The sequence below is a fragment of the Lagenorhynchus albirostris genome, chromosome 8, assembly GCF_949774975.1.
Source record: "Lagenorhynchus albirostris chromosome 8, mLagAlb1.1, whole genome shotgun sequence".
Taxonomy (NCBI): Eukaryota; Metazoa; Chordata; class Mammalia; order Artiodactyla; family Delphinidae; genus Lagenorhynchus; species Lagenorhynchus albirostris.
The window spans coordinates 90295897-90323299 of record NC_083102.1 but is presented as its reverse complement, the minus strand read 5'-3'; the positions used below and the strand labels follow the sequence as shown (position 1 = coordinate 90323299).

The window sequence follows — 27403 nt, the reverse complement described above, 5'->3', positions numbered from 1 at the left end:
CTTTAAAAGCAATGAATTAAATACACACTTCAGAAAGGCAGGTTAAAAAAGCAGTCATATTTTCATATATAAAGGGCCTAAAAGAAGAATTTACTACCTATTATCTGTTTCACTGTAAAGCAAAGCTAAAAAAAGGTGGAACATCAGAATCTGTCATCAGAGCCTAGCTCAAAGGCTAGGCATTCTGAGACAAGGAAGGTATTTCAGGAACGTATGGCAGACTGATGACAGTACTCTTAAGTTTTAACAAGGGAAAAACGTGTTTTTATCATCCCTGGTTTATTTTTTAATAACTGTATTAGTTTAATATTCTAATCTCAATATATCCTTCTAGCTGGTGGCTAATGAAAAAATTTCTGCACTGCACAAAACATATGCTCACCTTAGAAGGAATACAACCAACGTTCAAGCATGTTCCACCGAGTGTCTCATTTTTCTCAACGCAGACGGCCTACAACCAAAGAAAACATTATTTACTGCACATAACCTGCAATGTTTCGGTTCACTAAAATTCCAAATGTATCTGTCTTAATTCTTCTACAAAACATGCTACTGAAGCTGTGTTTGTGAGAATGAAATAGACTCCTTTATAATTTATTATTTGAATAATACTAACCCAAAAGCAAATTATTCTAAAAGATATTTTTGTTTAACAACCAAATACATGTTTTTGGCTCTATTACTATATCTTCCAAAGTGTGATTAGAAGCCAAAACAAAAAAGTATTGGGGGGAGGGGAAAAATAATGACTTCACTTTGCATTTCATGAAAATACTACAATCGAATAAACTCTCTCTCTTCATTAGTCTCAGGCCTAAATATAATTTATAGAATTAAGAAAGTATTTACCATTATTAATTACCTGCAAAGTACTTTGTGAATGTGATCAACTCTTGCCAAATGAAAAGGAATCAACACATAGTCTGAGCCTAAACCTTACCTTGAAGCCTAACTGGGCAGCTTTAATAGCAGCAACATATCCTCCAGGACCAGAACCTATCACTGTTACATCAGCATCAACTACAATAAAAGCAAATTGATACAAAACAATAAATTGCTTAATACTGACCAAAAACAGTACATTAAAAAAAAATCTTACATTTTATACCTCCAAGAAAGTACAAATAATCAGCATTTTCTACACAGTACTATTCATTCCTAGGTACCTGATGTTCTTTGACATAACTGAAAATGGCACAGATTTTTAAATTTTGTTTTCTATTTATTCATTACAGCATACAAAAATATAACTGAGTTTTGTACCCACTGACCTTGCTAAATTCCATAGTTTCATAACAGACAGGCATTTACTAACACATCTGTATGAAGGAAAGAGCCTGAGCTTTGGATTCTGACATAGCTGGCTTCAAATCTCAGCTCCTGTCACTTATTAGTTGTGTGACTAAGTGACCTCATTTTTCTGTCATATAGGAACAATAACACTGTCTTAAATGATTGATGTTTGGATTAAATAAGATAATTTTGTATAATACTTTAGTTCTCTCAATAAATTTAAGACTGATTATATCCTTTTCAGGTACTTAACTTCTAAGATATCAGGGGGAAAACTCTGCTTCCCTATAATGCATGGCAAATACGTTTTGAACTTTATTTGAATAACGATACATTTTGTATAGTTTAAGATTAATAGGCTAAACAGAACTCAATGAACTATTCTGGACATTTATCATATAAAGATAAGAAACTGAAAATTAACTTTGATCAGCAGCCTGAGGAATATAATAATTATGATACAAATGTAAAATTAAGTCCAATTATTCCCATTCTCCTCAATCCAACATCAAATAAATCAACAATAACTGTTAAGAGTTAGAGACAGTCTCCCTTCTCCACCCCCCCAACTGTCATTGCAACCTAGCATTTAGCAGTTTTTAACACACTTTCACATATATTATCATGTTTTTCCCAGAACTTCCTAGGAGGAAGGTGAGGATGGCATATATCCGATATATCACAGATAAAAAACACTAGGTTCAGAGAGGTCAATTAACTTGCCCAAGGTCATCTAGCAATCGTGTGGCAGAGACAAAATTAACTTTTCTGTCTCTCCTTCCAGTGGTATTTCCATTATTCAAACTACTCCATTCCTCCGTTTCACCCATCCCCAAGGGCAATAATCAAGCTTTATAATAACTAGCTATCTGACCTTAGATCAGTAATTTAACCTGCTTCAGCCTCAGTTTACTCATCTGCAAAATAAACAGTACAAGAAAATCTACCTCATAGGGCTGTAATACAGAATAAATAATGTATGCAAATAGCTTAGCAGAGTACCTGGAACGTACATAGTAAGTATTCACTGTATAGTAACTATATTCTGACCTACAAAGACAGCAATTTTAATTTATCATCATCCCTCCCCCACAAAACCCACACCTCCTAGGGGATGGGAGTGTAGTATCATTCAAAAGACCTTTGCTGGCCTGAACAGAATCAAATAACCTCTATGTTGGACGACAACTAACAAGTTAGCCAACCCAGTTATCCACAAAATCTAAGGATCGTCCTACTGAATAAATCATAGTACTGATTCTCCTTGGTTATGTCAGATGATAATTAGGATTACTCAATACATGAAAAAAATATAGCTGGTCCAATACATGATAAAAGTATTGCTTCAATTTCTACTGATCCATTTATGCTTTTTGGCCACAATGCTTGGTTCACTCATTCACGTTCAGAATTAAGTATGTAATAAAATGTATTTCTATTTTCAAATCTTGAACCAAATCAGGACCTAAACAATATCCCTTAGTTTGGGTCCTAATTTTTAATTTCACAGTAATCTAAATACAAGCTCCAAAACATGTTTCTTTGCTGATTTTTTAAACATTTTTTTGGTTATAATATACATGTTTGTTGATTAAACACAAAAAAGCCAAAATACTTGCATTTTATTTCCCAATTTACTGTGTCATCTTAGGTCTTTTTAAAAACCGTAGAAAATACCAAAAAATAGTTCGCCTTGCACTGAAGATACTAAGTGCACCATTCCATCAGAATCCCACTAAAGTGCTAGGAAGCACAAAGATGAAGGGAAAAAGAAGTCTTCATCTGAAGATTTGTCAACTGAAAGTATAGGAGGGTATGATCCAATGCAAAGGTTCAAAAATAAGCTATTATTTAGGGGAAGTACACCAATGTCTGCAATTTACCTTGAAACGCATCAGAAAAGTAAGAAGAATGAATGGATACGTATATGGATGAACAGATATGTGATAATGTAAGTATAGTAAAATGTGAAGAATCTATGGGTATTCACTGTAAAATTCTTGCAACTTTTCTAAATGTTTGAAATTTTTCATAATAAAATACTGGAAAAACAAACCAGCTAGCTTTCACCTTTACCAAAGGCTGCTTGTAAGTAACAGTTTACAATACCTGATTCTGACTCACCATCTCCTTGTCAAGAAGCATTTCTCAATTTTAAAGTAGTTTTAAAAATCAGGGTATAGAAAAGTAGTTAAACCAAATACATTAATTTAGGGAACACTTAATATATAATTTTACAAAACTAGCATCAGCCTTTAAAAGTGAAAAAGAAAAACTGAAAAGGATATACAAATTGATAGCATAAGAGAACGATGACTAAGCCAAAACGGCAAAAGACAGCTGGATAGCAATCTTCATTTCAGGTGGCAGTAAAATGCCAGGAGAAAGCTATCGGGTTGATACTTTAAGAAATACTGGGGTACAATAAGAGGTGACTGACTTAATTAGTCAACGCCATGAAATGAACCGAAAGAAAAAGCAGGAAGAACTGCTCTACAAGTTACTCTACAAATGTTACTTATATCATTATGAGGAAACTAAGGATACCACATTATCAAGGCTACCACTGAAATAAAGGTGTCCGGTTACAAACCAACTGTAATCATCAACAAATTACAACACGTTTTAGGAAGTCAGTCGGCAATATTATCTGCCACTTGGATAATTTACATGCCAGGCAGTGAGCTAAATGCTTCCTGTTGTCTTATTTAAGCCTCGGCACATATCTGTTACACAGTTATTATTGCCATTTAACAGGGAGAAAATAAGGCTTGAGGGTAACGAAACAACCTATATAAGGTTGCACAATTAGTAACTGATCCAGCCAGGATTCAAGCCATATTCTTTAGATTCTGAAGCCTATGCTCCTACACCATTATGCCTCTCAAACACTCAGATGATCCCATAATCTCCAGGTCAATCAGGAACTCCAACTAAAATGACACGAAGCTCTTCATTATCAGAATGAAATCAAATTTCATGAATGCCTACCCTATGAGGAAATCATCACTACCTTCAAAAACCTTATGTTATAGTTAGGGGAAATAGGCACATATCAAAATGTAGATAAATCAAGATTATTTTTAAAACAAACAAAAAAAGGAATAGGAAAAGAAATATAAGGCAGTAATTATTAATTACCAATTTCACTAAATGAGTATAAGAGCTACTTGTTGTAATGTTTATTTGTTGTTTTGTTGATGGGGGTGGGGGGGGTCTGTTTTAAAATCATCAATAGCCTGGGACTTCCCTGGCGGTCCAGTGGTTAAGACTCTGCACTTCCACTGCAGGGGACACTGGTTCAATCCCTGGTCGGAGAACTAAGATCCCACATGTTGCGTGGTGCAGCCAAAAAAAAAAAAAAACCACACCCAAAAAACAAAACAAAAACTACAATAAAATAATCAATAGCCTTAATCTTCAGTCTATTTCCATAGTCACATCCTCTACCTGTGATCACCCTAAACAGTTCAGCTTCAAAGAAAATCTTGAATTCTAATACTTTTACTTTCTGATGATAAACCTACAACCCTCTAGTCCATAACGAAAGAGAAACACAGTAAAAGAAGAAAGGATTTGAAGTTAAACAAACCTGAGTTCAAATATGAGCTCTACCATCTCTTAAATTCTTGGGAAAATTATTTAATCTCTCTGCGCTTCGATGCAACATAGGCATAACAGTGACAGTAATATCTACATCCCGGGTAGAGAGGTGAGAGATAAGGTATGTCAAGATCCTGGGAGAATGCCAGGTGCACACTGGGCACTCAACACGTTTCTTCCCTTCTCAGATCCTCCTCCCAATTTTGGTCCTGCAGCCTCCAGTCCCCATCCCCACCCTCCTCAGCTACCACGATGTTACCTCCTGCCAAAACCCAACTAGGACTTTATTCTCTTGCTCCTCGTTGGTTTCCCTGCCTCTTGGTAGATAAAATCCAAGTTCCTATATACACATCTAAATCTCTTAGATAGCTATTTCTCCAGCCTCATCTTCCACCACATTCTGCTTATCAACCAATATCATGCAGTTTAAGCTTCAGCAATAATGAATTACTGGTACCTTACACGCACAGAATTGGGCTGGTCCACCCACATACATTCTGGCCCATCTACCTAGAAATAAATACTGACAGCAAGTATTTCACATTACAGACACAATTCTAAGCTCTTGGGCTACCAATGAACGACAGAGCCCTGGTTCTTACAGTCTAACGAGAGAAAAAGTTATTACAATAAAAACTCTGATCTGCAACCAAAACGAGCTTTAAAAACAAATCTGATTATATCATGTCCCTGCTTAAAACACTTCAATGACCTCCAATTGCCCTTAAAATAAAGAGTTAGGGTCTTCTGTAACCTGGAGAAGTCAACCGTCAACACATTTCAGCCACACTGGTCCTTTTCGGGCTCCTCAAATGCACTATGCTCCTTCTCGCATCGAAATATTCCCACATACACGTCTTTCTGCCTGGAACACCTCCTCCCATACCCACTCCCACCCCAACCCTTTTCAGATATCATCATTTCCTTAGAAAATAACTGTGGCCATTCCTGATCCATATACAGATATCATAACTCCCAATGCTCAGTTGGGAGCACTGGGACTCAGTGGAGTCCTTATCACAATTATTCGTAGGATGTTTATATTCCCCAGTGGACTGTAAACTATACAGCTGCATCTTGTCTGTCCTGTTCACTGTTGTATCCCAGCAACTAGTCCAATAACTAGCACACAGTAGATACTCCGTATCTGTTGAAATAACGAATGAATAAATTAACGTAGCAAATGTGACTGATGAAGGGCTCGAAGTCTATTCCTGTCACGAAACAGGTCATATCAACAAAAACACACAATACTTTTCAAATCTTGATGAATTTGGTTCATATTCAAACACCTCCCAGATGCTGTAACAGGGACTGTATCATAATACGCTTGAACTCCTCAAGTTGGTCAAGCAATACTCATGTAACGAGGCAAGCCAAACAAAACAAGTATAAAGAGCGTAAGCTCTAGAGTCAGAAGAATTTTCCCAGCTCTGTCATTTCCTAGCTAAGCTCTCTCGACTCAGCTCCTGTATTCACTAAATGGGGAAAACAGCAGCACACACCTGGTAGGAGAGCCACAAGGATTAAAGACTGTGCCTGAGACAGAGTAAGCCCTCAATGCATCAGTTAATATCACTGTTGCTGCTGGGTACTCACTGTGTACCAGGCATCACACTGGATGCTTGTGATGGAGCATAACTAAAACAGACATGGCCCCAGAGTTTATTCAATAAATATGCACTGAGTACCTACTGTACCATTTTTGGTGCCAAACAGTCACAAATCAGTCCTTGCCCTAATGAAGTGTGTGCACTCTTGAGGAAAGTACAGACATTAAATAAACACCTCAGACAAATATAAATATGTACATAAAACACTTCTTACTTCATGCAACCAAAGACTTTATGCACGGAATCTACATGGGTACTAAGGGATTTATAATTTACTCGATGTCAAGGGATCACTAAATTATTGGATTCATGAGTGCTCAGTTATCCCCGTAACATTACAATCTAAGTTCCTGCCCAGGGACTGCCTGGCAAATAGAAGGTACTGAATAAATCCTCCTTGAATATGTAATACCAAAGGTGCAGAATGAGCCATGAAAAGTCCTTACTTACATGCTCTGGAAGAGAAAATCTAATATTTCTTCTGCTGAGCTGAGAAGAATAAGTAATAACCCCATTTAACAAAAGAGACAAAGAGGGGCTTCCCTGGTGGCGCAGTGGTTGAGAGTCTGCCTGCCGATGCAGGGGACACGGGTTCGTGCCCCGGTCCGGAAAGATCCCACATGCCGTGGAGCGGCTGCGCCCGTGAGCCATGGCCACTGAGCCTGCGCGTCCGGAGCCTGTGCTCCGCAACAGGAGAGGTCACAACAGTGAGAGGCCCGCGTACCACAAAAAAAAAAAAAAAAAAAAAGACAATTTCAAATACTCAACAGTCTTGGTAATGGGAGGCCAAAGTATCTTACTATAAACCCATTAACTCCCTGTTTTAAATACTTTAAAAGATAAAGTACATATCCTTTACAGAAACTTCAAAAATATAGAAAAGTATAAAGAAAAAAGTATTCATAGTCCATAGCTTCCTTTCAGGGTACATTCTTCTAGTCTTTAAAATGTGCTTTTGATAAGCCCACCAAGATTTTCATTCAGCATGGAAAAACATTTCTCACAATTCTAAACAGTGTTAAGCGACTAACACACTCAATCTTACCCAGTGGACAGAATTAAGTTTTTTGGGTTTTTTTGTGACCACACAGCACAGCAGGCAGGATCTTAGTTCCCCTACCAGGGATCAAAACCCATGCTCCCTGCAGTGGAAGTGCCTAACTTTTTAAGTGTAAACATATAAAATCGCTCCTCTGCCCAACACCCTTCAGTGGTTTCCCCTCACACTTGGGAGTAAAATCCTGGCCTGCCTTATAAAACCCTCCATATCTGATCCCTGCCTAACTCTCTGATTTTACACTCTATGGGTCTCTGCTCTACCCACACCAGCCTTCTTGCAATTCCTTAAACCTCACAACTGAATTCTCACCTCAGACCCTTCTCACTACTGTTTCCCTCTGCCTGAAATAAACTTCTCACTCCCTCACTTTACTCAGGCCCTTACACAGAAAAGCCCTGACGCCCTATCTAAAATAGCCTCCTTACCTCCCAATTACCAGCTTTCGTTTTCAAAGACCTCCCCAAATATTTCCCTGTTACTTGTGTACTGTTTGTATTTTACCCCCAGACTATAAGTTCCATAACAGTAGGGCTTTGCCTCATTCACCACCCAGAACACACTAGATGCTCAATAAACATTTAAGTGAATAAACATATGAACAAATGAATTCTATGACCGATTACTTTATTATTAGTTACTCTACCATTCACTTGCTTTTACATTTAAACACAAAGGAAATATGACTTAATATAAGGAAAACCTGTTTTACTAAGTACTTACTTGGTTGATCTGCATAAGTTCTCAGTGGCACTGCAGAAACTCCTTGCAGACCGTGAGATATTCGATTGAAATGGCCTCTCTGAAACAAAGAAAAGAAATGTTCCTATTATGTAAAGTATGATTTCAAAATATAGAACTCCTGAACGTCCTTGAAAACAATGAGTTAAGGCAAATGTATCAAGCAATGATTATTAATGTATCTTCCATTGCCACAGAGGTTACACATCAATTTCTCCTCTTCTGTAAGAACAGTCAGCTTACCACACTTTTCATTATGAACAGTCAACATCCCATTTCATATTTAACCTAACTAAAACATGTTACTCAATGGTGTTAAGTTTTATTAAATTTTCAGGAAACATGGCTAACTTTTGGTGCCAGGAATCATTTTAATGTCATAACTAAAGCGTTCAAAGTTCTAGCTTAAGTACTTGGATAATTTCATTATGCAATCCTTTTACACGTGATCCATGTACAACCTATGAAGATGTACCTGAACCGTCCAACAGGAATAGAAAATGAGACAAAATACCTTAGAAAAATGCACCAAGTAATGTACTCATATTCAAGAGCTACTACAGTTTTACAAACTGCATCATAATCTCCACAACAACCTCTAAATGTGGACAGCTACTATTTCCTAAGAACAGTGAGACACAAAGGAACAAAGCAAATAGCTCCTATCACAGAAGGCAAATGGGAAGCAGTGACAAAACCTACACTGAGCTAGTAACGTTGTCTATTTCAAGGCAATTCTTGCACCTGAGGTCAGGACAGCGGTCCAAAGAACAGCAGAATAAGTATCAGTCCTGAGTTTTAGTCCCAGCTCTGCCTTTCACTAAAAGTACAACTCCTAGCATGTTACATTAACTTCGGAAAACATAAGCTACTCATCTTTGAAACAAAGGAGTCTGACTACTGTATTATTTTTAAGGTCTGCATCAATATTGTATCCAGGCACGATCCCACATATATACACTTTGGCTGTATTCGGTACATAAATGAAAAAGGAAAGCATTCCTGAGAATAACCTGTTACAATTAAAAATACGAGCTTCTAAGAGGAAAGTCAATGCACACTAGCTTAAAACTGCAAACACTGAAGGGAATTCCTAGGGCTACGTGTTAGGGCTGACTCGGTCTGGGTCTTTCAAGCGGTGGCCCAAGGTTACCTGTCCACTACAGAAAGGCCACTCAGGGCCGGGCCGAGGATGAGCAAAAGTTATGAAAAAGAGTCGACCATATGGGGCAAGGTAGACTCATACTTCCTCCGCCAAGGGGACAAGGCCTACGTGCGACCGCCAGGCCCCACGGCCCAGGCTTGGGAGGGAACTGTGTGTGACTGCTGGCCGTCATACAACCGGCGGGGCCTCTCCACCGCCCAGGCCTCTGCCTCCGAACCGCTGCCCGGTCTGAGCCGGTTCAGGGGTGGAGCCGCAGCTGGTCCCGGCCTGGCCGCCGGCCTCTCCCACCCCCACCACTTAGGCCGCGTCCCGGACCCCGTCAGTGGACCTCTCTGTGCCGCGGGCTCAGCACGACCCCACCCAGTCGGCCCTCACCTTAGCCAAAGAACAGTACACACGACTCCAGCTCTGCATCTTGCCGCTGGACTTTCCTTTCCGCCAAAAGCTTTCACCTCCCCTAAGCGTCTCTGCCGCCTCGCCAAGGTCTCCCCGCTCTGCGCATGCACGAGCGTGGCCTACGTCATCGGTCGGGGGCCGCGCGATTGGCCCGCGCCGTGCGGACCAGACAGGCTCGGCGTCGTACACTGTCGTAAGGAGCTGAGTGCTTTGGGGCAGCGGGGAATGAGGGGCCGTTCTAGGGGAATGAAAGTGTCCGGAGTTGCAATGTGATCTTATAGAATACTTGAAAGGCGTTTGCTATCGTAAAGCTATCGTTTGCTTAAAGCACACTACAAAAAGTAAAGTTTCACCAGTTCTTGATGCTGCTAGGCTGAGGAATCTCAGCACTTTCCGGGCACTATCTCACTTTATCCCTAACTATAGGAAGGATTCTGAGTATTTCTACTTCTTGGATGAGGCCCTGAGAGGTTAAACAACACCCCCAAGGTCTCACCAAGGACAGATAGCTGCAGCCCTGAAGTCAAAGCCTTTAGTCTTAATTACTGCTTTATAATCTCTCCCTCAGTTCAAATGCGATGTAAGAGATGGGGTCAAAGACTGTGGTATCACTGGCATCCTGCTCTAAGTAACTAAGCTAACTGGCAATGTTTAGAAAACACACTATCTTCTATCTCCTCAGGTGGGAAACACACTTCCCTGTTGAAGCAAATTAGAATGGGTGGGGGGTGGGGGTTGATATCATACTTTTTTAAGAGACACTGAAAACCATTGTCTTCAGAACTGAGCACAGAGATCTAAGGTCTGATCCTTGCTTTGCAATAACTCTGTATAGCGTGGATAAAACTTAATTCTACATTTCTTGAAAGTTTACTGCCCACGCACTGTGGATTTAGATACTAATTAGAAATTAATGGGAGTTCCCTGGCCGTCCAGTGGTTAAGACTCCACATTCTCACTGCCAAGGGCCCAGGTTCATCCCTGGTTGGGAAACTGAGATCCCATAAGCCTAAGCCGCGCAGCATGGCCAAAAAAAAAAAAGAAAAGAAAAGAAAAGAAGAAATTACTCCTTGCTGAGGTAAGCTGTTTCAGGAGAGAAGATATGAATGATATTTACTGTTTGTTATAGAGGCTACCACTTTGTACTCAATATCCATTCTCCCTCTTCTTTCCTCTGTAGATAAGCATTTTGGCCATCTTAACCATTTTTCTGGCTTTAGCACCCACCTGCATACACTGATAATGATAACTCCTAGATCCTTAGCTCCTGTTTCTACTTCTCTCCTGGACTCCAATTCCATATTTTCAGCTGTCTACTGAACACATCCAACTGGGCGGTTCTGCCAGCACCTCAATGGCAATTATCTAATATCTAAAATGTTAAATACATATTGTCTCCTTTATATTTATAATTCATGATACCTCCATATAGCCAGTCAACCATAGGAAAAAATATCGTAGCCATTCTCAATTCTTCCCTTTATCCCAATATCTAATTAGTCACTGTTTTACTTGACTACATCTAGAAGCAGACCTGGAGACAAGCATTTGAGTGCAACAAGTCTGTTGGAGAGATGGACAAAGAAAGCATCAGTAGGGGATGAAAAAGAGATGGAAATGATTTCAGTTACATTAATGACTAGATTCCCACTGTGGGCAATTGTGTCTCAGACTCATTGGACACCTCTGGAAGACAGCATACAGCATGCTTCAGAGTTGTCCTACCCAAAATATATCCATCAACTTCCATCAGGCTTTGGTTGAGGACTGCTCGTAGGGATTTTAACTCCCTGGCACATCTGGCCTGCCCTGTAAGTGGGCTGAGTGAGCACCAACAGCGGGAGAAATCTTTCAGGCAAAGAGACCCTGGTGCTTCCAATAAGAAGGGTTTGGGTGAACATGAAAAGAAAAAGTGAGTGCTAAAAGGATACAGGTGAGACACCAGTAAGGTTGGCAACAATCACCAAATTCTGTCAATTCTGAAAGTGAGAATAAGAGTGAAGGAAACAATGATGATGGCTCCAAACTTTCTACCTTAGATGGCAGGGTGGGTAGTGAAAGCAATACAGAAATAGGCAGTCAATACAGAAATAGGAGAAAGAACAGCTTTGGGGAGAAGATAAGTTGGAGACAGAAGGCTCCCCTAAGAAAGTGATGCTCGAGCTAAAATCCAAGCAATTTGTAGGAGGGCTCCAGGCAGTAAGCATTATTATCATACCCATTTTACAGATGGGAAAGAATGCAGTGAGGAGAACTGGAATGACAATTAGGAGACCAAAGTTCTAGACCTGAATGCCCTTCACTTTCTGTGTAATCTAGTATAAGTCATATCTTGGGACCCTGGTTGCCCAAATTTTCAAATGAGGGGCTACAAACTCCCTTTCAGCTATAAAGCTATTCCACTGAGTTGTATAGAGTTGGCTTCCAGAGAACCACATAAGTCACATCTGTAGTAGAGGTTCGTTACTTTGGCGCTGTCATCTAGTGGAAACCTCACTCCATGTGTGACGGATCTGTCACAGTGTGAGATCACACTCCACTAGGAAGCCCAAGTGGCCCTCCCTGGCTCTCCTGACTCCCAAGAGGTAGAACAGGCACAGAACCTAAGCCAATCAGATGCTCTTCCCAGGACCAAAGTCAGGAGTGGCACAAAGAAACTGACAGCTTAGAATTCATGCCACTAGCAGCTGCTCGGTGGCCAGTGGTGACAATGGCAGTGCTCCATTCAAACCCTACCTGTGGAAGATCTCAGCTGGGGCCGCCTATCTTCCTGCCTGCTTCTCGAAACTTCACATCGGTTCTTTCGCTATCAGACAGCTTGCCAATAAATTCCTTTTTGCCAAGCTGAACCAGAGATGATTTCTCAGAGATTACTTGCAATCCAGAAACACGACTAGTACACTACCATTTATTAAAAAGCTGCTGTGTACCACACACCTTAAATGAACTTTAAAGAAATCTCATAAGATTGCAAGATAGGTATCATTAATCCGGTTTTTAAGTAAAGGAAACAGGCTCAGACAGTTTAAATAACACACCTAAGCTCATGCACTCAATCAGCAGCAAACCACAGTGTGCCCCTGCCTCTTGCACAATTCTGTGCCCCACCTATTCCTGCTGGACACAGCACTAACCAGTGAAGAAGAGAATTCCTTGGCTTTCTTTCTACTACCTTGTTCTCTTGTGGAGCAAGTCCTCATCTCTGGCACTGGTCGGCCTTGATTGATTAACTCAGGTTTGGTGGGGTTGAATTTCTCCATCTATTAGGAAACAAACAGCCCACATGGTCTCAGGTGTACTGCCCATAAAGCCCTCTCACCTGGGTAGTTCGTGCTTTTACTGTAGCCAAAATTCCGCCTCTGTACATCAGTACCGAATTGAATCTCGGAGACAGAGTTTTGTGTGAAGTAGAAAAGAATAGAGTTATTGCCTTGCCAGGTAAAGGGGGCCACAGAAGGCTAAGGCCTTCAAAACCGTGTGTGCCGGGGGCTTCTCTGGTGGCACAGCGGTTGAGAGTCCGCCTGCTGATGCATGAGACACGGGTTCGTGCCCCAGGCCGGGAAGATCCCACATGCCGCGGAGCGGCTGGGCCCGTGAGCCATGGCCGCTGAGCCTGCGCGTCCGGAGCCTGTGCTCCGCAACGGGAGAGGTCACAACAGTGAGAGGCCCGCCTACCGCGAAAAACAAAACAAGACAAAACCACCGTGTGTCCCTACCCAGAGGAGATAAAGAGTTTTACAGTAATGCTTCAAAGAGGAGGGCGTGGTCAACACGTGGACGTTCTTCTGATTGGTTGGTGGTGAGGTAATTGGGAGTCAACATCATCAACATTCTGGTTCCTACCGGTCTAGGGTCAATGTGCTTATGGGCAGCATGCAATCAACCTCTTTCACTTGGTGCGGATTTTAGCATCTGCAAAACAGCTCAAAGATATTATACGTATCCCTTGAGGGGAACCAGGACCCTGCCCCCAGGCTTCACTATTGTATCTTTCTTTTAAAAAAAGCTATTTATTTTATTTATTTTTGCCTGCGTTGGGTCTTCATTGCTGCAGCGCAGGCTTTCTCTAATTGCAGTGAGCAGGGGCTGCTCTATCATCACGGTGCGCGGGCTTCTCATTGCGGTGGCTTCTCTTACTGCGGCGCACGGGCTCTAAGCGCCTGGGATTCAGTACTTGCAGCACGAGGGTTCAGTAGTTGTGGCACCCCAGCTTAGTTGCTCCCCGACATGTGGGATCTTCCTGGACCAGGGCTCGAACCCCTGTCCCCTGCACTGGCAGGCAGGTTCTTTTCTTTTTATTTTTTTGCAGTACGCGGGCCTCTCACTGCTGTGGCCTCTCCCCTTGCGGAGCACAGGCTCCCGACGCGCAGGCTCAGCGGCCATGGCTCACGGGCCCAGCCGCTCCGCGGCATGTGGGATCTTCCCGGGTCGGGGCACGAACCCCTGTTGCCTGCATCGGCAGGCAGAGTCTCAACCGCTGGGCCACCAGGGAAGCCCTTCACTATTGCTTCTTGACTGCTCCTCCCTTGTCTCCATGTCTGATTAGCAACTGTTTGAACCTGCCTTTGGAACTCAGGGAAGGTCGTGGAGGCTGAATGAAAACTACTTCCTACAAGCAAGAAACAGGGGACACAGAAATACTTTTGTGCCCAGGAGCCTCACAGAATCCTGCTCATTACGGAGGGAATAACTGTACTTTATGTCCTAATCGTTTCCTTTGTTCCTGAAAATTTTCATTTTCTTAGATGATGCTTAAACAACAACAAAACTATACCAAAATGCTAATTTGAGCATCTTTGGTTGATTGAGTTGATAATATTTACTTACAGTGTCATTATAGTATTTAAGTAAACTGAGAAAAACAGAGTCAAAAGTGTACTATTATAATGACACTTCTTGCAAAAGCATGGATGAACATAGACACGATCATAAAAAGTGAAATAAGTCACACAGAGAATATCATATAAAGTCACTTCTAAGTGGAATCAAAAATTGATACAAATTAACTAACATGAAACAGAGACACATATTTAGGGAAAAAACTTATGGCTATCAAAGGTGAAAGGTTGGGTGGGAAACACAAATCAGGAAGTTTAAATTACAATAAACACCCTTACATACAGAAAATAGGTATTCAGTAAGGACCTACTGTATAGCACACAGAACTCAATACCCTGCAATACACGAAAAAGAATATGTAAGATTGGTAGTAATCACAAGAAGAATATATAAATGTCTCTGCATAAAGGAATCAGGTGGGAGTTCACCAGAAAGAAACACAACATTGAAAAGCTGCTTTATTCCATTACAAAAATAAACTAAAAAAAAAAAAAACAGGGGCGGCGAATTGTTATGAAATTTGTTCAGTGTCAAGACCCAATATACTGTCACATCCCTGCAGCCAGAGCGGGCTTGGATCTCAAGGCTGGGCTTTCGGGGGCCTGAGGGACCTGGTGAGGATGTTCACCTAATGCAGCCCCACTGGAGATGTGCTGCCTGATCCCCACTCCAGGTGCCGAAGTCTCCAGGGGCCGGGGAACCAACGTACAAGTAAACATGCCTGGGACACCCAAAGGATGGTAGACCCTCTGGGCGGGAAGATGTTTGAAAAGTCCCCTAATCTCCACATTTACCGGAGGTGTGGTTCCCACCTCGAGGCTCTTTCCTTAAGCTCTCCCCACCTGGGGAAGACAATACCCTCAAAGCCCAGCTTTCCACAGCTTGGAATGTGGTCCCTGGATGAAGGTTGACTGGGGGAGAACTCAGACACAAGCCCTAGGGTGTTTGCACAGGCACAGGCCATCTAATTTCCAAGCAGGGACAGGACACTGGCAAAGGCCGAGGTTGCCCCAGGGACCCGAGTGGGGCTTAAAGAAATGCTGCCGCCTTGTGGCCGCTTCCCGTAACAACAACCTGAAAAGCGGTGCCCAGGGGCACTGCAATTCACAGGGCCTGCAAGGCTGTAAAGGACACCTGCCCTCGCTTAATATCTTGGCGTACGTTTTGGAAAAGGATGTGAAAACAAGGCAGAATTGCAGGAAACGCGTATCATCAGGTATGAGTTACTGGCACGTTAAGGCACATCAAAAGCTGCTAATAGCACCAGTGCCTGGGTTGGAGAAAAGGGGGCTCGGGTTTCCACCTGATGTATTATGGAAAACACCGAAGGCCGTTTTCGGCCCATCAAATATTCTAGTAATACAAAGCAACTCGATAGAGAGGTAGCATCTCTCACCATTCAGAATGACCATCATCACCAACTGTAACAGCAAGAAATGCTGGAGGGGGTGTGGGGAAAAAAAGCCAACCCTGCCCAGCTGATGGTGGGAAGGTAAATTGCTCACAGCCACTCTGGAGAACAGTTTGCAGCTCCCTAAACACCTAAAATCTAGAGCTCCATTCTGGGGCGTGCATCCAGGGAAAGCCGGTAATCGACGGACATCACGACCCCGACCTTCGTGCAGGCCTCTTTTCAAGAGCGTAGACTTGCAAGCAAACCGATTGTCTTGGGAAAGAAGAATGGATAAAGAAGTTGCGCTACATGTGAACAACGGAATATTACTCAGCCATGAAATGAAGGAAGTGAGCCCTTTTGCAGCACCAGGATGGACCTAGGTAGAGTCATAGTGGACGACAAACGTCAAAGAAAGGGAAACACCATACGCTTTCACTTACAGGAAAAACGTAAAAATGAGTACCTATGAGCCAACTTCCATGACAGCAACTCAGTCACGGATTTAGAAAGCAAACTTATGGCTACCACAGTGGAAAGTCAGCGGGAGAGGCATCAACGTGGAGTTTGAAATTGGCATGCCTATCCTTACATACAGAAAATCATTAATGAACAAGTACCTGCTTTTAGCACATAGAACTTGACTCAGCACGCTGTAATAGATGCAAAAGAACATGTAAGCTTGGGAGGAATCCACACGAAAACACAGAAACTTCTCTGCGTGAGGGAAGCAAATACGAGTTCACCAGAAAGGAAAACAATAGTGCAGATCTGCTATATCCCATTATGAGGCTCAAAAATGAAAGGGGGGGCGGGTGGGAATTATTACTGAATTCGTTCAGCGGCGGAGACCCAACCAGGTGTCACATCCCTGCAGCCAGAGCAGGCTTGGGTGTCAAGGCTGGACATTCATGGTGCTGAGGGGCCTGGTGAGCATGTGCACCTAATGCAGCCCCATTGGAGGTGTGCTGCCTGATCCCCACTCCAGGTGCCGAAATCTTCAGGGGCAGGGGACCCAACCTACGACTAAACATGCCTGGGACGCCCAAAGGATGGTGGAACCTCTGGGCGGGAAGATGTTTGAAACGTCACCTAATCTCCACATTTCCTGATGCTGTGATTCCCACCTGCAGCCTCTTGCCTTAACGTCTCCCCACCGGGGGAAGACAACACCCACATATCCCGTTTTGCACAGCTTAGAATTTGTCCGCTGCGTGAAGCTTGAGCGGGGGAGGACCCAGACACAAGCCCTAGGGTGTTTGCACAGGCACACGCCATCCAATTTCCAAGCAGGAAGAGGACTTCCCCAGAGGGCCTGGTTGCCCCAGGTACACGAGTGGGGCTTAAAGAAATCCTGCCGCCTTGTGGCCGCTTCCCGTAACAACAACCTGAAAACCGGCCTTCAGGGACACTGCAAACTACTTGGCCTGCCGTGCTGTAAATGACACCTGACCTCGCTCAATGGCTTGGGGCAGGTGATCGAAAAACACGTGAAAACAAGGCGCAACTGCAGCAAATGCATTACAACAGGTAGGTTTTCCTGGCACATTAAAGCACGTAAAAAGCGGCTAAATAGCACCAGTGACCCGGTTGGACCAAGGGGGCGTTCGGATTTTTCCGTGGTGTATTACGGAAAACACCGAAGGCCCTTTTTGGGAATCGACTATTCCGGCAATGCAAATCAACTCGACAGAGAGGAGTCATCTCTCAGCATTCAGAATGACCTTCATCACCAAGTCTAACAGAAAGAAATGCTGGAGGAGGCGTGGAAAAAAGCTAACCCTGCCCAGCTGGTGGTGGGAAGGTAAATTGCTAACAGCCACTCTGGAGGACAGTTTGGAGCTTCCTAAACATCGAAAATCTAGGGCTACAGAGGATCCGGAAGTGCCACGCTGGGGCAGATACCCTGGGAAAGCCAGTAATCGAAGGACACATGCACCCCAATATTTAGTGCAGCCCTCTTTTCAAGAGCGTAGACTTGCGAGCAAACTGACTGTCCTGGGAAAGAGGAATGGATAAAGAAGTTGCGGTACATATGAACAACGGAATATTACTCAACCATGAAACGAAGGAAGTGAGCCCATTTGCAGCACTAGGATGGACCTAGGCAGAGTCATAGTGGACGACAAACGTCACAGAAAGGGAAAGACCATGCGCTTTCACTTATAGGAAGAATCTAAAAATTAATACATATGAACCAACTTCCATAACAGAAACAAAGTCAAAGATTTGGAAAGCAAACGGATGGCTACCAGTGGGGAGAGTCAGCGGGAGAGGCATCAATCTGCACTTTGAGATTGGCACATACCCTTATGTACAGAAAATGATTAATGAATAAAGACCTACTTTTAGCACATAGAACTTGACCCAACACACCGTAACAGATGCAAAAGAATACGTAAGGTTGGCAGTAATCAGCACAAAAGTATAGAAAAGTCTCTGCATAAGGGAAGCAAATACGAGTTCACCAGAAAGGAACACAACATTTGCAAACCTGCTGTATGCCATTATGAAAATAAAAAACAAAAGGGGGTGGGGGGGTGGGGGGGGTGGGAATTGTTACTAACTTTGTTCAGCGGCGGAGACCCAACCAGGTGTCACATCCCTGCAGCGCGAGCCGGCTTGGATCTCAAGGCTGGGCTTTCGGGGGCCTGAGGGACCTGGTGAGGATGTTCACCTAATGCAGCCCCACTGGAGATGTGCTGCCTGATCCCCACTCCAGGTGCCGAAGTCTCCAGGGGCCGGGGAACCAACGTACAAGTAAACATGCCTGGGACACCCAAAGGATGGTAGACCCTCTGGGCGGGAAGATGTTTGAAAAGTCCCCTAATCTCCACATTTACCGGAGGTGTGGTTCCCACCTCGAGGCTCTTTCCTTAAGCTCTCCCCACCTGGGGAAGACAATACCCTCAAAGCCCAGCTTTCCACAGCTTGGAATGTGGTCCCTGGATGAAGGTTGACTGGGGGAGAACTCAGACACAAGCCCTAGGGTGTTTGCACAGGCACAGGCCATCTAATTTCCAAGCAGGGACAGGACACTGGCAAAGGCCGAGGTTGCCCCAGGGACCCGAGTGGGGCTTAAAGAAATGCTGCCGCCTTGTGGCCGCTTCCCGTAACAACAACCTGAAAAGCGGTGCCCAGGGGCACTGCAATTCACAGGGCCTGCAAGGCTGTAAAGGACACCTGCCCTCGCTTAATATCTTGGCGTACGTTTTGGAAAAGGATGTGAAAACAAGGCAGAATTGCAGGAAACGCGTATCATCAGGTATGAGTTACTGGCACGTTAAGGCACATCAAAAGCTGCTAATAGCACCAGTGCCTGGGTTGGAGAAAAGGGGGCTCGGGTTTCCACCTGATGTATTATGGAAAACACCGAAGGCCGTTTTCGGCCCATCAAATATTCTAGTAATACAAAGCAACTCGATAGAGAGGTAGCATCTCTCACCATTCAGAATGACCATCATCACCAACTGTAACAGCAAGAAATGCTGGAGGGGGTGTGGGAAAAAAAAGCCAACCCTGCCCAGCTGATGGTGGGAAGGTAAATTGCTCACAGCCACTCTGGAGAACAGTTTGCAGCTCCCTAAACACCTAAAATCTAGAGCTCCATTCTGGGGCGTGCATCCAGGGAAAGCCGGTAATCGACGGACATCACGACCCCGACCTTCGTGCAGGCCTCTTTTCAAGAGCGTAGACTTGCAAGCAAACCGATTGTCTTGGGAAAGAAGAATGGATAAAGAAGTTGCGCTACATGTGAACAACGGAATATTACTCAGCCATGAAATGAAGGAAGTGAGCCCTTTTGCAGCACCAGGATGGACCTAGGTAGAGTCATAGTGGACGACAAACGTCAAAGAAAGGGAAACACCATACGCTTTCACTTACAGGAAAAACGTAAAAATGAGTACCTATGAGCCAACTTCCATGACAGCAACTCAGTCACGGATTTAGAAAGCAAACTTATGGCTACCACAGTGGAAAGTCAGCGGGAGAGGCATCAACGTGGAGTTTGAAATTGGCATGCCTATCCTTACATACAGAAAATCATTAATGAACAAGTACCTGCTTTTAGCACATAGAACTTGACTCAGCACGCTGTAATAGATGCAAAAGAACATGTAAGCTTGGGAGGAATCCACACGAAAACACAGAAACTTCTCTGCGTGAGGGAAGCAAATACGAGTTCACCAGAAAGGAAAACAATAGTGCAGATCTGCTATATCCCATTATGAGGCTCAAAAATGAAAGGGGGGGCGGGTGGGAATTATTACTGAATTCGTTCAGCGGCGGAGACCCAACCAGGTGTCACATCCCTGCAGCCAGAGCAGGCTTGGGTGTCAAGGCTGGACATTCATGGTGCTGAGGGGCCTGGTGAGCATGTGCACCTAATGCAGCCCCATTGGAGGTGTGCTGCCTGATCCCCACTCCAGGTGCCGAAATCTTCAGGGGCAGGGGACCCAACCTACGACTAAACATGCCTGGGACGCCCAAAGGATGGTGGAACCTCTGGGCGGGAAGATGTTTGAAACGTCACCTAATCTCCACATTTCCTGATGCTGTGATTCCCACCTGCAGCCTCTTGCCTTAACGTCTCCCCACCGGGGGAAGACAACACCCACATATCCCGTTTTGCACAGCTTAGAATTTGTCCGCTGCGTGAAGCTTGAGCGGGGGAGGACCCAGACACAAGCCCTAGGGTGTTTGCACAGGCACACGCCATCCAAGTTCCAAGCAGGAAGAGGACTTCCCCAGAGGGCCTGGTTGCCCCAGGTACACGAGTGGGGCTTAAAGAAATCCTGCCGCCTTGTGGCCGCTTCCCGTAACAACAACCTGAAAACCGGCCTTCAGGGACACTGCAAACTACTTGGCCTGCCGTGCTGTAAATGACACCTGACCTCGCTCAATGGCTTGGGGCAGGTGATCGAAAAACACGTGAAAACAAGGCGCAACTGCAGCAAATGCATTACAACAGGTAGGTTTTCCTGGCACATTAAAGCACGTAAAAAGCGGCTAAATAGCACCAGTGACCCGGTTGGACCAAGGGGGCGTTCGGATTTTTCCGTGGTGTATTACGGAAAACACCGAAGGCCCTTTTTGGGAATCGACTATTCCGGCAATGCAAATCAACTCGACAGAGAGGAGTCATCTCTCAGCATTCAGAATGACCTTCATCACCAAGTCTAACAGAAAGAAATGCTGGAGGAGGCGTGGAAAAAAGCTAACCCTGCCCAGCTGGTGGTGGGAAGGTAAATTGCTAACAGCCACTCTGGAGGACAGTTTGGAGCTTCCTAAACATCGAAAATCTAGGGCTACAGAGGATCCGGAAGTGCCACGCTGGGGCAGATACCCTGGGAAAGCCAGTAATCGAAGGACACATGCACCCCAATATTTAGTGCAGCCCTCTTTTCAAGAGCGTAGACTTGCGAGCAAACTGACTGTCCTGGGAAAGAGGAATGGATAAAGAAGTTGCGGTACATATGAACAACGGAATATTACTCAACCATGAAACGAAGGAAGTGAGCCCATTTGCAGCACTAGGATGGACCTAGGCAGAGTCATAGTGGACGACAAACGTCACAGAAAGGGAAAGACCATGCGCTTTCACTTATAGGAAGAATCTAAAAATTAATACATATGAACCAACTTCCATAACAGAAACAAAGTCAAAGATTTGGAAAGCAAACGGATGGCTACCAGTGGGGAGAGTCAGCGGGAGAGGCATCAATCTGCACTTTGAGATTGGCACATACCCTTATGTACAGAAAATGATTAATGAATAAAGACCTACTTTTAGCACATAGAACTTGACCCAACACACCGTAACAGATGCAAAAGAATACGTAAGGTTGGCAGTAATCAGCACAAAAGTATAGAAAAGTCTCTGCATAAGGGAAGCAAATACGAGTTCACCAGAAAGGAACACAACATTTGCAAACCTGCTGTATGCCATTATGAAAATAAAAAACAAAAGGGGGTGGGGGGGTGGGGGGGTGGGGGGGTGGGGGGGGTGGGAATTGTTACTAACTTTGTTCAGCGGCGGAGACCCAACCAGGTGTCACATCCCTGCAGCGCGAGCCGGCTTGGATCTCAAGGCTGGGCTTTCGGGGGCCTGAGGGACCTGGTGAGGATGTTCACCTAATGCAGCCCCACTGGAGATGTGCTGCCTGATCCCCACTCCAGGTGCCGAAGTCTCCAGGGGCCGGGGAACCAACGTACAAGTAAACATGCCTGGGACACCCAAAGGATGGTAGACCCTCTGGGCGGGAAGATGTTTGAAAAGTCCCCTAATCTCCACATTTACCGGAGGTGTGGTTCCCACCTCGAGGCTCTTTCCTTAAGCTCTCCCCACCTGGGGAAGACAATACCCTCAAAGCCCAGCTTTCCACAGCTTGGAATGTGGTCCCTGGATGAAGGTTGACTGGGGGAGAACTCAGACACAAGCCCTAGGGTGTTTGCACAGGCACAGGCCATCTAATTTCCAAGCAGGGACAGGACACTGGCAAAGGCCGAGGTTGCCCCAGGGACCCGAGTGGGGCTTAAAGAAATGCTGCCGCCTTGTGGCCGCTTCCCGTAACAACAACCTGAAAAGCGGTGCCCAGGGGCACTGCAATTCACAGGGCCTGCAAGGCTGTAAAGGACACCTGCCCTCGCTTAATATCTTGGCGTACGTTTTGGAAAAGGATGTGAAAACAAGGCAGAATTGCAGGAAACGCGTATCATCAGGTATGAGTTACTGGCACGTTAAGGCACATCAAAAGCTGCTAATAGCACCAGTGCCTGGGTTGGAGAAAAGGGGGCTCGGGTTTCCACCTGATGTATTATGGAAAACACCGAAGGCCGTTTTCGGCCCATCAAATATTCTAGTAATACAAAGCAACTCGATAGAGAGGTAGCATCTCTCACCATTCAGAATGACCATCATCACCAACTGTAACAGCAAGAAATGCTGGAGGGGGTGTGGGAAAAAAAAGCCAACCCTGCCCAGCTGATGGTGGGAAGGTAAATTGCTCACAGCCACTCTGGAGAACAGTTTGCAGCTCCCTAAACACCTAAAATCTAGAGCTCCATTCTGGGGCGTGCATCCAGGGAAAGCCGGTAATCGACGGACATCACGACCCCGACCTTCGTGCAGGCCTCTTTTCAAGAGCGTAGACTTGCAAGCAAACCGATTGTCTTGGGAAAGAAGAATGGATAAAGAAGTTGCGCTACATGTGAACAACGGAATATTACTCAGCCATGAAATGAAGGAAGTGAGCCCTTTTGCAGCACCAGGATGGACCTAGGTAGAGTCATAGTGGACGACAAACGTCAAAGAAAGGGAAACACCATACGCTTTCACTTACAGGAAAAACGTAAAAATGAGTACCTATGAGCCAACTTCCATGACAGCAACTCAGTCACGGATTTAGAAAGCAAACTTATGGCTACCACAGTGGAAAGTCAGCGGGAGAGGCATCAACGTGGAGTTTGAAATTGGCATGCCTATCCTTACATACAGAAAATCATTAATGAACAAGTACCTGCTTTTAGCACATAGAACTTGACTCAGCACGCTGTAATAGATGCAAAAGAACATGTAAGCTTGGGAGGAATCCACACGAAAACACAGAAACTTCTCTGCGTGAGGGAAGCAAATACGAGTTCACCAGAAAGGAAAACAATAGTGCAGATCTGCTATATCCCATTATGAGGCTCAAAAATGAAAGGGGGGGCGGGTGGGAATTATTACTGAATTCGTTCAGCGGCGGAGACCCAACCAGGTGTCACATCCCTGCAGCCAGAGCAGGCTTGGGTGTCAAGGCTGGACATTCATGGTGCTGAGGGGCCTGGTGAGCATGTGCACCTAATGCAGCCCCATTGGAGGTGTGCTGCCTGATCCCCACTCCAGGTGCCGAAATCTTCAGGGGCAGGGGACCCAACCTACGACTAAACATGCCTGGGACGCCCAAAGGATGGTGGAACCTCTGGGCGGGAAGATGTTTGAAACGTCACCTAATCTCCACATTTCCTGATGCTGTGATTCCCACCTGCAGCCTCTTGCCTTAACGTCTCCCCACCGGGGGAAGACAACACCCACATATCCCGTTTTGCACAGCTTAGAATTTGTCCGCTGCGTGAAGCTTGAGCGGGGGAGGACCCAGACACAAGCCCTAGGGTGTTTGCACAGGCACACGCCATCCAAGTTCCAAGCAGGAAGAGGACTTCCCCAGAGGGCCTGGTTGCCCCAGGTACACGAGTGGGGCTTAAAGAAATCCTGCCGCCTTGTGGCCGCTTCCCGTAACAACAACCTGAAAACCGGCCTTCAGGGACACTGCAAACTACTTGGCCTGCCGTGCTGTAAATGACACCTGACCTCGCTCAATGGCTTGGGGCAGGTGATCGAAAAACACGTGAAAACAAGGCGCAACTGCAGCAAATGCATTACAACAGGTAGGTTTTCCTGGCACATTAAAGCACGTAAAAAGCGGCTAAATAGCACCAGTGACCCGGTTGGACCAAGGGGGCGTTCGGATTTTTCCGTGGTGTATTACGGAAAACACCGAAGGCCCTTTTTGGGAATCGACTATTCCGGCAATGCAAATCAACTCGACAGAGAGGAGTCATCTCTCAGCATTCAGAATGACCTTCATCACCAAGTCTAACAGAAAGAAATGCTGGAGGAGGCGTGGAAAAAAGCTAACCCTGCCCAGCTGGTGGTGGGAAGGTAAATTGCTAACAGCCACTCTGGAGGACAGTTTGGAGCTTCCTAAACATCGAAAATCTAGGGCTACAGAGGATCCGGAAGTGCCACGCTGGGGCAGATACCCTGGGAAAGCCAGTAATCGAAGGACACATGCACCCCAATATTTAGTGCAGCCCTCTTTTCAAGAGCGTAGACTTGCGAGCAAACTGACTGTCCTGGGAAAGAGGAATGGATAAAGAAGTTGCGGTACATATGAACAACGGAATATTACTCAACCATGAAACGAAGGAAGTGAGCCCATTTGCAGCACTAGGATGGACCTAGGCAGAGTCATAGTGGACGACAAACGTCACAGAAAGGGAAAGACCATGCGCTTTCACTTATAGGAAGAATCTAAAAATTAATACATATGAACCAACTTCCATAACAGAAACAAAGTCAAAGATTTGGAAAGCAAACGGATGGCTACCAGTGGGGAGAGTCAGCGGGAGAGGCATCAATCTGCACTTTGAGATTGGCACATACCCTTATGTACAGAAAATGATTAATGAATAAAGACCTACTTTTAGCACATAGAACTTGACCCAACACACCGTAACAGATGCAAAAGAATACGTAAGGTTGGCAGTAATCAGCACAAAAGTATAGAAAAGTCTCTGCATAAGGGAAGCAAATACGAGTTCACCAGAAAGGAACACAACATTTGCAAACCTGCTGTATGCCATTATGAAAATAAAAAACAAAAGGGGGTGGGGGGGTGGGGGGGTGGGAATTGTTACTAACTTTGTTCAGCGGCGGAGACCCAACCAGGTGTCACATCCCTGCAGCGCGAGCCGGCTTGGATCTCAAGGCTGGGCTTTCGGGGGCCTGAGGGACCTGGTGAGGATGTTCACCTAATGCAGCCCCACTGGAGATGTGCTGCCTGATCCCCACTCCAGGTGCCGAAGTCTCCAGGGGCCGGGGAACCAACGTACAAGTAAACATGCCTGGGACACCCAAAGGATGGTAGACCCTCTGGGCGGGAAGATGTTTGAAAAGTCCCCTAATCTCCACATTTACCGGAGGTGTGGTTCCCACCTCGAGGCTCTTTCCTTAAGCTCTCCCCACCTGGGGAAGACAATACCCTCAAAGCCCAGCTTTCCACAGCTTGGAATGTGGTCCCTGGATGAAGGTTGACTGGGGGAGAACTCAGACACAAGCCCTAGGGTGTTTGCACAGGCACAGGCCATCTAATTTCCAAGCAGGGACAGGACACTGGCAAAGGCCGAGGTTGCCCCAGGGACCCGAGTGGGGCTTAAAGAAATGCTGCCGCCTTGTGGCCGCTTCCCGTAACAACAACCTGAAAAGCGGTGCCCAGGGGCACTGCAATTCACAGGGCCTGCAGGGTTGTAAATGACACCTGCCCTCGCTAAATAACTTGGGGTCAGTTTTGCAAAATTATGTGAAAACAAGGCAAAATTGCAGGAAACGCATATCATCAGGTATGCGTTACTGACACGTTAAAGCATCTAAAAAGCTGCCACTAGCGACCGTGCCTGGGTTGGACAAACCGGCTTTCGGCTTTTTCCGGGATGTATTATGGAAAACACCGAAGGCCCATTTTGGCCAATCAAATATTCCGGTAATGCAAATCAATTCGATAGACAGGCATTATCTTTCACCATTCAGAATGACCATCATCACCAACTGTAACAGCAAGAAATGCTGGAGGGCGTGTGGAAAAAAAGCTAACCCTGCCCAGCTGATGGTGGGAAGGTAAATTGCTAACTGCCATCTGGAGAACAGTTTGGAGCTCCCTAAACATCTAAAATCTAGAGCTCCACTCTGTGGCGTACATCCTGGGAAAGCCAGTAATCGAAGGACACACACACCCCGATTTTAGTGCAGCCCTCTTTTCAAGAGCATAGACTTGCAAGCAAACTGACTGTCCTAGAAAGGAACAATGGATAAAGAACTTGCGGTACATATGAAGCATGGAATAGTACTCAACCATGAAATGAAGGAAATGAGTCCATTTGCAACACTCGGATGGACCTAGGAAGAATCATACTGGATGACAAACGTCAGAGAAAGCGTAATATCATATGATATCACTTACAGGCACAATCTAAAAATTGATACAAAAGAACCAACTTCCATAACAGAAAAACAGTCAGATTGAGAAAGCAAACTGACGGCTACCAGAGGGGAAAGTCAGCAGAAGAGGCATCAACCTGCAGTTTGAAATTGGAACACCTACCCTTACATACAGAGAATGATGGACAAATAAGGACCTGCTTTGAGCACACCGAAGTTGACTCAACACACTGTCGTAGATGCAAAACTATATGTAAGATTGGTAGCAATCCACACAAAAATACAGAAATGTCTGTGCATAAGGGAAACAAATACGAGTTCACCAGAAAGGAACACAGCATTGCAAATCTGCTCTATCCCATTATGAAAATAAAAAACAAAAGGGGGTGGGGGTGGGAATTTTCACTCAATTCATTCAGCGGCGGAGACCCAACCAGGTGTCACATCCCTGTAGCCAGAGCAGGCTGGGGTCTCAAGGCTGTACTTTCGTTGGACTGAGGGACCTGGTGAGCATGTGCACCTAATGCAGCCCCATTGGAGATGT

The 27403-nt window shown here is 44.9% G+C and overlaps 1 protein-coding gene across 3 annotated transcripts in view; it reads right to left on the bottom strand.

Moving 5' to 3' along the window:
- Positions 1 to 9965, bottom strand: part of DLD (dihydrolipoamide dehydrogenase) — a 49320-nt gene extending 39355 nt beyond the window's left edge. For all 3 annotated transcript variants that reach the window (XR_009542055.1, XM_060157295.1, XM_060157294.1), the window contains exons 1-4: positions 9848 to 9965; positions 8290 to 8368; positions 941 to 1020; positions 383 to 451 (exon numbers count right to left, since the gene is read on the bottom strand). Coding sequence is in view for 2 of the 3 variants with exons in the window: in XM_060157295.1 (XP_060013278.1) it covers positions 383 to 451; positions 941 to 1020; positions 8290 to 8368; positions 9848 to 9886 (267 nt within the window). In the remaining variant the exon portion in view is untranslated. The remainder of the gene's footprint in view (positions 1 to 382; positions 452 to 940; positions 1021 to 8289; positions 8369 to 9847) is intronic.
- Between the last annotated feature and the right edge of the window lie 17438 nt (positions 9966 to 27403).